The 12,418-nt window shown below is 42.0% G+C and overlaps 1 protein-coding gene across 1 annotated transcript in view; it reads right to left on the reverse strand.

The window, feature by feature from the left end:
* The window catches only part of si:dkeyp-14d3.1 (transmembrane protein 132C), a 1,037,882-nt gene that overhangs the window by 34,685 nt on the left and 990,779 nt on the right, over positions 1 to 12,418 (reverse strand). Inside the window, exons 7-8 of the mRNA XM_068055068.1 lie at positions 11,396 to 11,669; positions 2,699 to 2,890 (exon numbers count right to left, since the gene is read on the reverse strand). Coding sequence (XP_067911169.1) covers positions 2,699 to 2,890; positions 11,396 to 11,669 — 466 coding nt within the window. The remainder of the gene's footprint in view (positions 1 to 2,698; positions 2,891 to 11,395; positions 11,670 to 12,418) is intronic.

Here is a 12,418-nt window from a genome sequence, read left to right on the forward strand (position 1 = left end):
CAATCCGCAGTGTCAAAGATTTGGGAAAAATCAAATTATTGTTCTTTAACTCATAAACTCCTCTTTGTTACATTAAAAAGCATGCAATTATTCACTGGAGAGTTCTTTATAACAATTGGCACATGTTTGTGCGTAAAAGACAAAGCATTGGGCAGGATTTTATCCTGTCCCTGGAGTCAGAAATGGAGCGAGGTTCACACAAAATACCAAGGGATGGCATGCTTGTCGTTGCCTGGGCCCCCTGCCATTTTATCTGGGCTGGGGAAGGCCGAGGACGGCCTTCCACCCCAGGCCAGTTGAGGCCCTTAAGTGGCCAATTAATGGTCATTTAAGGGCCTCTTCCCACCTCCACTTCGATTTTATGGATGACGGAGGGGCTTGCCGCCGTGTGGACACGCTGGCTGGTGAGACCTGGCGGCCTCCTAATGGGCTTTGGGTGGTCTCTCCTTTGGGGGAAATCCATGCCCCCAGAGGGCATCCTCCCCCACCCCACCCAGCGGCAATGGCTGCTCCCTCGACAAGAGCACCCCACACTCACCAACCACTCCCCTGCTTGCCTGACTGGCCTCCTGCAGTACCAGCAGTGGGCACCACTTCCAGTGGCACTGCCAGTACTGCAGAGCTGGCGGCCCTCCGATTGGCCGGCAGCTCTGAAGGCAGGAGTTCATCCGTTAGAGGGTGGAATTCCCAATGGTGGCCAATTGGCTACCCGCTGTGAAACTGCGATGGAGGGCCGAGGCAGGGTCTCCCCTTGCCTTCTGGCTCACCGCCAGGACCCTCATCGCCGAATAAAATCTGTTCCATTGTGTTTTTAGCTGCGTTTGTGTGACAGACAAAACAGATTGAGTTTGGAACAAAGTCAAGGTCAGAGATCTCCTGCACACAAGAAATGACTCCAAGTCTCAATAGCTATGGTTATGAGTAAATTATGGCAGGCACCACTCAATATGTTTACTAAGTAGAGTGTGTTTCAGGTTAGGTTATAATATGAACTGTCAACAGTGGAAAATTCCATCCTGTGAGATTTTCAGACATTTGTCTACTCAAGGCCAAAATATAAGCATGACTGGAACACTAATATCTAGAAACACAATGCTGTGTCTGTTATGCATACATATGTGGCAATTGCCATAAAGAACTCTCCTGTGAATACTAACATCCCTTTTAGTAAATACATAACTATATCAGAACTGCATAAAAGCTTGTTACATCTGTATGATTTATACCATCATCTTTTATCAGTGACCCAGATTAAAATAGTACAGGAATGAGATACAATAGAGAGACCGACAAGAATTTAAACACCATCTAGTATTGTATGTGCAGGTTAGTACTGCATGTGTCAAAGGCCTTATTTGACTAAGTACCAACTGTTTCTTCTCCTATGCAATCTTTACCTTAAAAAATACACTAAATTATTAGCTGGTATTCTTGAGGTTCTGTTCACAATGGATTGTTGCTCCTGCAACTGCAGGTGTAAGCTGCAGAATTAATGTGCAATTGAACTCAGCTTAGTTTTGCCCAAGGAAAGAATAGTTTTATTTCATTACCGATGAGCAAGTAATGAAATTGTTAACACTGCATGATTTATGGCTTATTGACTGGAAGCTGTGCACTACATAAAACCCTGTGGGGGGTAATTTTGACTTTGGGCTACAGTGGATTAGTTACCCATTATGTACTTCTCCCAACTTTCATTCCTATTGACTTCAATTGGGAGAGATGTTGAACAGGCAGCTGAATAATATCGCCCATTTTACAATAACGCCCAAAATCAAAAGTACACCTCTGAATCAGCTATTTCCCTCTTTCATAGACTCAGCACAATATCTCACCAATTACTGGGACTTCCATGTGCTCCTTCACTCAAGCAAAAGGCGATCAAAGCACACTCACCTCTATGATGCTCAGGGTTTTGATCTTTTACTATCAATACACAATGCCGCTATCTTATCAGTGATGAAATTACACGATAGAAAAGTCACTTATGCATCACCCACTCTGCATCTAAAATTCTTATCATTTATGTGTAAAAGTATATTCCTAATTGCTTACATAATCCAAAATGTTACTTTAAAGCAATATTCAAAATCTCACCTGATAATTTTTTGGTTTCTCCTGCAATTCTTCACTCTCGGAGTTTTTAAATGAAATCAGTATCTTTTTTAAAAAGAAATTTGGTTCCAACTTTCCTATTTACAAGATAATATTTCTACCAACAGACAGGCCACAAACAAAAAGCAATTGCTTTAAATTCAATTCTGCAAAAATTGTAATCTCTCAAACTAAAAGGATCACAATTGTGATTATTTTTTCTTTGAGTTATTTTAATGAGCACTATTGATTTCAGTTTCCTTTTCCTCACACTGCTTTCATAATCTACTTTAATTCTGCCCCATTCCCCCAAGGACCTTCTCTTGTTAGTGTGATTACAAGCTGGGAAAACAGGTTTATAATCTACTGCCAGGCCTCTAAAATCAACACTCCTAAACTGGCTCTGAAAAGGATAATAAGAGTAACCATGAGTGACTGTGCGCCTGTTTCCCCCCTCCTTTGCCATGGAACACTCATGTTCACTGCTGGTATCTCTGCACGATGGAGAAAGGAATAAAGCCACGGATAGACGATTTGATCAGAAATTGTCTTCATCGGCTCAAATGAATAGAGAGAGCAAGGAACTGAAATTCAGAACAAGTACCTGTTTTGTTGTGTGAAACTGTTCTTTTGCTGTGGTCGTTGCAATGATGACACGGTTGCTTGCAGCACTCAGTTGGAAGGAGAGGGAAAGTCCTGCTACTATTTGAACTCCAAGGTCTGTAACAGACACCTTCTCCTCAATCACTGTTATTGTTTTTTCAGCCAGGATAGAATCAGAAAGTGGTGACAGTACCTTTGAAATAAAGAAGTTTCAAACTTAAACACTTATTACCACCATTTACTGTATATCAAAGTTAATTATCATTGCCCTTTTTTGTCCAATCACAATTACCTTGAAAGTGGAGAGTAATACTCATGACTACCACTAGGTTGTTAAAAGTCTTAAACATTGCTATCCTATTGCTACTTTTATCTTGAATACTATAATAATTGTAGTTACAAAAATGCTAATACAAAGAAGTCTTTGTTCTGCTACTACATATTGAAGCTTGTCTATGAGAGGTTGAGGTTGATAACTCGAATGAATACAAAATCTATCAACTAAGAGTAATAATTATGGACAGGTATAATGCAGACCCATAGGTGTTACATCCTAGCACTGCTCCTAATCTAATCTATACAATTAGTCAATCTCCTATGGCATTGCTCATGAGCAATTGAGACCATACAATATCTATATGTGAGGCATATGTCAATGTGAAAGGAGTGGTACAGACAAGCAGGAAAGACTTGCAAAGCTTTCCAATTTACATACAAGGTACACTGGATTTTTATTCACTCTCAATCTAGTATACAAAGTCCTGGATCTGATATGACTGCAGCTTTGCAGTTAGTTATGATGCAACATTGCTGCCCATTGTCAGTTGTGTAAGTTAATGGAATCTACATGATCTGTAATAAAAACAAGAAATGCTGGAAATACTGAGAACTGAAGAAGGGTCACTGACCTGAAATGTTAACTCTGCTTCTCTCTCCACAGATGCTGCCAGACCTGCTGAGTATTTCCAGCATTCCTTGTTTTTATTTCAAATTTCCAGCATCTGCAGTATTTTGCTTTTACTCTACATGATCTGTAATTTGCTCTTACTTTTGCTTTCCATTGCTTAGATGCTGAAATCTGATCTGCCTTTGTTGCTGATGCAGAGCCAGAAACATTCAGGCCTGATTGTTGTTTTCATTAGGATTAGGCCTGTGTGACAGATTAATAAGCACTCGGGACATTATTGAAACTAATGTCTGGCAGCATAACATGATTTGGAACGCTTAAACAGGGCAAGGGTTCCTTGGACAGTGTTACATCATCAAAATAAGTGACACGTTTACCTTCCATTCTGTCTAAGATTTGGGTGCATTGATACTCTTCACTAACTTTGCTGAAGATGGCAGTGCACTATCTAAATACAAATAACTGAGCACACAGTATAATCCACCACAAAGACTCACGTATTAGATTACATGCCCCTCTACCGACCTCCAAAATAGTGACCTGAAATTCTGGTCTAAAACGAGTATAAAGTAAAAATATTATCTGTGCCTTTTTTCATTACATTATAAATGAACTTTAAAAGTAGTTAAATTTTCATTTAGCCTCAACTGAGGTTCCACTACTGGTGATTTTTTAAGATCAATTGCCCATAATCCTATTGGATACATTACTTTCTGGCTTTTGAAACTGATTAAAGGCTAGTTAGCTTTCTACAGGTTATAGCTTGCTTTTGGAATTCTTGCTGTGCTTTTTCTGTTGCTTTTCAGAAGTCACTCAATGGTGCTTCAGTTTATAGCTGGATATCTTCTGTGATAAGATGAGAATTTGTTAGCAGCAGGTTTTTCAGCTGAAATGTCGTTTGATGAGATGGACTTTTGTTATCCTGGATTCTGCCAAGATATCTCTCCTCCAGGCTGCCAAACTTCAAAGTCCTATTGCGGCCTATACCTTTAATCTTTCTTTTTAGGTTTTGGCATGTATGCTTTACTGGGAAGCGAGATTGTGCTGCATACAACCACTGGGAACATTTTTCATACTTTCACAAGTGCACACTGGAGAGTTCCTCAAAAGTGATCCAAACAACTGAACCTTTTCTCAATTGCAATTGTTTTGATACTCTTAATATTCCCTGTAACTGTGTTCATTCTAAGGCTCCGGGTTTTGTGGGTGTTTAAGCAACCAAGTAATTAGATCACTGCCAGAGTCCGAGAGGAACCATCCATCCATCGTTCTCAAAGGCCTTTAGCAATCCAGACTCAAGTTGTGCACCCTGAAGTTTTAAGTATTTTGTTCCTTTAGAATGCTGAATAACCATGGATTTGGCCCAGTACCCAAAAGTTCTAGTACACTTATAGAATCTAGGCCAATGCCAGTCCATATGCTCCACATGAACGTCCTTGCATATTACTTCATCTCACCCCATCAAAATTCTATTCCTTTCAACCCTTATGTATTTACCAAGCTTCCTCTTAAATGTATCTATTCTATTTGTCTTAACCTCGCCATGTGGTAATGAATTTCACTTTCGCATCACTCTATGAGAAAAAAAAGCTTTTCCTGAATTCCTTATCGGATTCACTATTAAGTATTTCATCTTTGTGGCCCCTAATTTTAGTCTCCCTTACAAGCGAAACATCTCTACAACTACCTTATTGAACTCCTTTACAATTTTAAAGATCACTTCTCAGTCTTTTTTCCAGAGAAATGAGCCATTGTTCAGTCTTTCCTGATAGTTGTACCTTCTCAGTTCTGGTATTATCCTGGTGAATCTTTTTGCACCTTCTCCAGTGCTTGAAAACGTTTTTTTTGCAATATGACAACAGAAACAGTGCATAGTACTCTAAGTGTGGTATAAACATGGCTCTGTATAGTTTAACACAACTTCTCTACTCTGCAATTCTGCTTTTCTAGAAATGAATCCCATATCCTATCTCTCACCAAGATTGGCTACTTCCACTTCTGTAACATTGCCCTTGCTGATGGCAAAGCCGTTTGACATCTGCAGACTCAACTTTTCAAACAGCCCTCCAACCTCCAAAAACTCCAAATTGTTCACCCTGTCCCCTTACTTACTCCCACTTGCCCATCATTGCATCCTTCCTAAATGACATTGGTTCCCCGCCTCATAATGCATTAGATTTGAATTCCGAGTTCTCATCTACGATCTGTGCATTGACATGTCCCACTCTACCTCTGCCACATTCTCCAAGCTTACATCACCTTCCACATTCTCAGGTATTGTAACACTAGCCTAATATTCATCTCCCTCACCCGTCCCCTTTCACTCCAGCTTCAGGTGCGGATCCTTTAGCTGCTTCAGTATCTGTACCTCCCTGTCAAGCCAGAAGATCATTCTGAAAACAGACCTTTGGCGATGCTTTTGGTCACTTCTTCTAACTTCCCCACAAGGCTTAGGGGACTACCCCTCGGCTTAGAAATCTGTTGAAGGGGCACCTGTTATACAGGCATAAAACAGATTCCTAAGCATCCAATATGGTAGGTGGCACATGCGTGCATATTCTGTGTTGAAAGTGCACCAGCTGTCATTTTGACAAAGGCTAAAGTATAAGTATTCAGAGCTCGTGCTGAAACAGGCATTAAGGTCCTTTGCATATGCCAACAGGTGACCCAACGTTTGGTCCAGGACCCTCCCGAAATCATGCTGCCCTGATCGCAGCAAGAATCGGAGCAGTTGTGTTCAGGATAACCAGGTCCACATGTCAGGAGCACTGCGATCAAACAGGTAAGTTCTTTTTAAATAGTTAGCTGAATCCTGCTCCTCCTGGCTCCACAGCAGTCCCAAAGACCATTGTTGGCTCCCGGTCAAACCCCTCCTGATTGGCCAAATCCCTCTCCAAATCGCCTCATCTCCACCCAAAATTTAAATCTGCTTTGCCAGCAAGTTGCCCGGGGAATGAGCTCGTTGAACACAATTAAATGAGGCCAAAGCCTAGTATCAAGTATGACGTGGGCCTAACCATTTTGGCGCAAGGAATAGTCCCTGTTCCTACTTTGCAGCGGCGGACCAGTGCTATCGAATTCCTTCCCTCATGTCTCTTGTGAAGTACCATTGGATACTTTCTACATCCAGGGCACAATAGCACTGAAGGGTTTTATTTTTATTAAGATCACACCATACGATTTTACATTGCCAGGGCTTGGGTGGGCACTCACACAATCCCACTATATTAAGCTCCAGATCTTGGCCAGGCAGCCAGACAGTAATTTTAAAAGGAAGGTACAGTTGTTCTCCAAACCAATGGAGGGAAAACGTAAACCTTTTCTTCAACTAAAGAAGCGGGCGAACTACTTCAGTCAATTATACACGGTCCTCAGTTGCTAGTTACACAGCAGCAACTCCCAGAGCCCCACACAGTTGGCTATGTGCATAACCTGTTGAGCAGCAAATGGTGCATTGCTTTCAGGGATGCTTGAAGAGGAAGAACAGGAATATACTAAACATACATAAAAATGAGGGTACAGTGAGTTAGAAAACCATATATTGCTTTCACGTCTGGAAGTTGGTTTTGAATCCAGGTATGAAAGGGGCTCTAAAGGGGCTGTAAGACTGAATTGCCCAGATGGCATCAATAGACAAATCAGTCATAAGTTGGGTAATTATTTCCACTAACCCGGTATTTTCATTTAGGGACCATTTACGCTGTGGAAGCTAGTCTCAGATCCATAACTGTAATTCAGATTCCATCTACGCAGCATTGTGTTTGCACAGCCTGGCTGGTCATGCCCAGGAGGGAGCTCCATACATACATGAGTCTAATTACGCGTCGAGCTATCTCCAAACAGTTAGAAATGTTAAAATGTCTACAATATGGAGAAGGAACAGTTCTATGATCTAAACATTTAAATTAAGGCAAGGCGATGTTTCTAAAGTGCTCAGGTCTTCCAACAGATGAGTTCTTGGAAACCAGGTTTGATATTCCACTGGTCCTACAGTCCAATTTTTCCACTTCTGTACTTGTGGTCTGGAGTCCCACTTGCTGGGAGTGTATAATGGAAAATAAATGGATACAGTTCTTGATTTTTCATCTACTAATTACAGTGGACTGCAAATCATGGGCTGCACTGACACGATTTTTTGCTCCACAAATGTAGGTGCAGCAAGTTTACCCTTACATGAGATGTCAAACCCAAAAGGTGTGAAACTCCTTCCCCCATGCAGTGTTATTCTGCTTCATTCCAGCCCAGGTTGGTAAATTGACACTGTAGGTTTGGCACTGGGGGCTGGATTTTGTGCTGGAGGCGGGGATCCCGGAGCCGGGCTGAAAAGGCGAGGGGAACCCGGCCTCTGCCTTTTCGTGCCTGCGATCCTCTGGTCTTTTTGATTCCAAGTTTCAGGAGGCAGGATCCCAGTCCCTTTGAAGATTTTTAAGGACCAGGGATCCTGCCTCCAAGAGCTGCCGGCCAATCAGAGGGCCAGCAGCTCAGCAGTATCAGCAGCGCTACCGGGAGTGGTGGCCACTGCTGGTACTGCAGAGGCCTCGGACCCAGGCCCAGCAGTAGAACCCTGGAACAGAGGTAGGCGAGGCGGGGTTACTGAGGCCAGTCTGGCAGGCCCCGGCAAAAAGGGGAGTTGGGGGAGGTCAGTCTAGGGGGAGGGGGCCCCAGGGGGTAAAGTTGTTCCCGGTGAGGGTCCTCCGTGGACCACAAATTGCCCATGGAGGAGGGACCTCCCCCTAAGCCCGCAGGGAGGGTGCCTCGTTTTATAAGTAGTCCTCCCTGCGTGGCGGAGGCCCCCACCCCCGCCGCTGGTAAGATCCCAGTGATGGTGGGAAGAGGCCCTTAATTGGCCGTTAATAGGCCACTTAAGAGCCTCAATTGGCCTCTCGTCGGGAAGACTGTCGTCGGCCTACACCACCCCCAGGAAGATCGCTGGGCAATGGGGAAGCGACGGGCCTTCCGCCCCACCCCCGCCACCCGTCGCGCTACTCCATGCCCCTGCCTCCGATTCCGCCTCAGGGGGGCCAATAAAACCCAGGCCTGGGTGTGCAGCACAACTGCTTTGCACTGGCACTGACCTTGCACCTTCGGAAAATGACTAGTCAGGAATTAGGCAATAAATTACACTGGTGCAGTAGGCTTTCTTTGGAGGTTGTAGTTAAGGCATGTCGTTGGATTGGGAAGTTGGAGTTTATTCCATGTCTGTGCCTTTCCTGCTAGTGACAGATGTTGAAACTGGAAAAAGTTCCATTCACTTTGGGGAACAAGTGAAAAAATTCAAAATAAAGACAGCATGTTGAACAATTCTCAGAATACATGCATGCCTAGGAGCATGGTAATACATGACATTCTTCAGTTCTTCAACATTAGCATTTTGGACTGACCTTAACCAATTCATTCTGCATATCTCTCAATATCTTACTTTTCCTTTTGATGTACAATCTTTCTTGTAAAAGCACAAATAACAAAAGCAATCTATTTACAGTTCCATCATAAATGAATGGTGGACAAATAGGTAAGAGTTCATTTCATTAATGAATGTAAGTCGGATGTGTATTGTTCACAGATTCATTATTTATAGTAAACTTTTGTTCTCCACCTTTAAAACAGTTTCAAACTTCAGTTCAATGTGACCCTTTTCTATAAATGTTGCATTGTATACACAATGGTTGCACTTTACAACTGTCACTAATAGTCTGAGTGCGATTCCTTAAGGAGCTTAGTTGAGACATTCAACAAGAGATATGTTTGCGGCCTTTGGTGTTTATACTCAATCCCTCAGGAATGCACATGATGCATTTCATGCAGTACAGGGACTGATATAATCCGATTTTCCTCACAGAATGGGCCCATTAATACCAAACTGGCAATTAAAAGCTAGACTTTGAAATGTAATTCTCTCACAGCTTTAGTGGTGTGTTGAACAATTTTTGTGTGGCCCTGGCTGACTTGTCTGACAGATATATGACTATGCAAGCAAAGCGCCAAATTCCCTGTTGGTCTGGAGGCAGAGAGAGTATTCTGTGGAAATGTCATTCAATGTCGTTTGTTTTAATCTTTAAGGACGGACGAGTTCCTGTGACCAGTGGTTTTCAATGCCAGCAGATACATGTCATAAATCATCTCTAACACTGCACTACAGAGTAGCTTTCCGATGAATGCTCAGACTTGGAGATTCAGCTTGACATCAATAAGTTATTGTAACTTTAGCTATACCGACTAATCTTCTACAATAGCCTCGACAACAATATAGCTACAATATTCAAGCCATAAGCACATTGAGATGCTACGGCTTTGCATGTAAACATTACAATTGTGCTGAATAGAAACATTGGGAATAAATATCTTGCAACATAAACAGAAGAAAAGCACCCTGAAGTTATTCTTCTTCAGTCCATCGCCAAGCGGGAAGCTTGGTGCCAGGCTTCAGCCAATGTTGAACGGCAACTGGCCACCAGGAGGTGAAAAGGAGCTAACTATGGTGGTTCTTCATTCAATATTTCCTCCTTCACTGTAGGAAAGTGTCTGACTTCCAGTTCAGAGCCTCCCAACGAAGACACAGTCTGGTCACTATATACAGCCATATTGCAAATGTGTTTGTGAAAATTTCTAGCAAAACTGTATGTTCTAAAGGCTGTGTTTAGGATTTCAGAAGTACTGAACTGAGCAAATCTTCATGAACACATTACACTACCAATAGGCATCGAGGTAGGAGGAATTCCAAGTCTAAATCAGTATTCTGTCACTTTGTGGTACAACGAATTAGAATGACACAGGTCTGATTTATTTAACCTAAATTATTAAATAGTAGACCTAATTCTTCAATTAAACAGATGGCAAAAGTAAAAGGTATTTAAAATCTCAAAGAAAGAATTCTACATGGCTCCTGTGTACCCCCTCTCTGACTTAGACAACCATCTTGGTGAATGTTCCTCATGGGAGACAAAGGACATTAAATTCAACATTCACATACAAATGACAAATGAAAATCTGGAAGGAGTTAACCTCGACTGATCAATAGCTAGTAGAGGAAGGTTGGATGATCAATTGGATTCGCAAACTCATTGATCTTTGACGCAGTTCAACTGATTACAGATTGGACTGCTAGATATTATACAGTGTGGCAGGAAAAGATTCTGTCTCAGGGAGATAGGACAACAATCTGTCAAGACCCTCTTCGCTCCCAACACACCCAGCCAGTAGATGACACCCCTTTATATGCCCAACATGAACGACAGGCAGTTGGCACCAGCCCTGCTGGCGACAGAATCTGGCAGCAAGAGACGGAAGTGATAGAATAAAACTGCTAAAATGATAGAAAGAAAAATAGCATCTGTTGCATTAATTTGCTGCTAATTCCCCTGTGAGTATTTGGCCGTATGTTATACAACGTTTTAGTCATTTAGACAACTCGATAATTAATACAAATGAGAAAGAAGTTGCACTTTAAAAAAAACATTTACTCAGTCACTGTAATCAAACTGACCTTTTTCCAATTGCTGCACTATTGCTCAGTGACGATCTAATTATTATTCTCAGGGAGTTGTCAGTTTTTTTAAAGAAGAAAACCTCTCAGGAACCACCTGTCCATGAGGCAGTATAAAGGGCAATGTCTTGAATACATTAATGCATTGTTCAGTGGCAGTTTCCACAGATTATCTTGATCTTTCTCAGAGAGGTTTCTCTTTTGCAAACTAAGACCGTGTTGGAAGAAACAAACGGCAGAGGGCAGAACAGTACCAGACTCAGCCATACACGACAGTTATTACATTTACTCCAAAGGACTGAACATACCTGAATTGTGGCCATTCCAAGTTCCTGCCCACTCAGGATCCTCCCGTTCTCCAGCTTTGCAATCCGTGGGTTGTCCATTTTCAGAAAGTCAGTCACCAGGTCTGTGATGTCAGCCTGCCAGTCATTGCCTAACATGTAGACTAGCTGCCCACCTGGGTCCAAGGTTTCTGCTACGAACTGCGTAAGGACCCTCACCATAGCACGTTGGTACAGAAGGGTACATCCTCTCCCTTTCTTCTCATCGTCATCCTCGTCATCACTGTCTCGCGTTGGCCTATCAAAAACATTGACATTTTTTTCTTGACTTGAAGTAATACAATTCACAGCCATGTAAATATTGAAAGAGGCAGTATTTAAAGGACATGGGATTTTCAGCTTCATTGTTAGCTGAAATGATTCATATCACAAGCATTACACACTTGTCTTTATCAATGTATTGTCTCAGGATTCTTGGTGAAATATCATTTTGTTGACATCTAATGCAATATAACATTTGATAAAAGCTCCAGGTGAAATGATTGCTGCAGCAGCTATGCAGTGAATCAATTACTGACCATCTGACTGCTCCCAATAAGATTTTATGCACATAAACACCACTGCATATCTTGAAACAGAATGGAACAAATTTCCTCTTAAATGGCTCCAGCTCTATCATCAGCACAATCCCCATGGAATTGATTTACACTTACGCTGGGGAAAATAAAAATAATTTGTTACAGGTTTAGTACAAGAGTGTTTGGTCTGCTATAGGGAGACTAGAGAAGAGGGTGTGAAAGCTGTATAAGATATACAAATGTTGTTTAATTGCAGCTTCTTCCAGCTGATTTTGATTTTCAAGAAACAATTCATAGCATTAAGCAGCTGGTAATAATATTCCAGAATTAGCCCCGTCAGATCATCAGTCTGCTACCTGTTGAGAACACTGTTTTAGATACTTATTTTACTGAGGAAAAGGGCCCTTTCGTAGGACTTTTCTCATGCATGTCAAAATGAGGAGTGTTATTAATGGGAATTGATCTCAAG

The sequence above is a fragment of the Heterodontus francisci genome, chromosome 23, assembly GCF_036365525.1.
Source record: "Heterodontus francisci isolate sHetFra1 chromosome 23, sHetFra1.hap1, whole genome shotgun sequence".
NCBI classification, from domain to species: Eukaryota; Metazoa; Chordata; class Chondrichthyes; order Heterodontiformes; family Heterodontidae; genus Heterodontus; species Heterodontus francisci.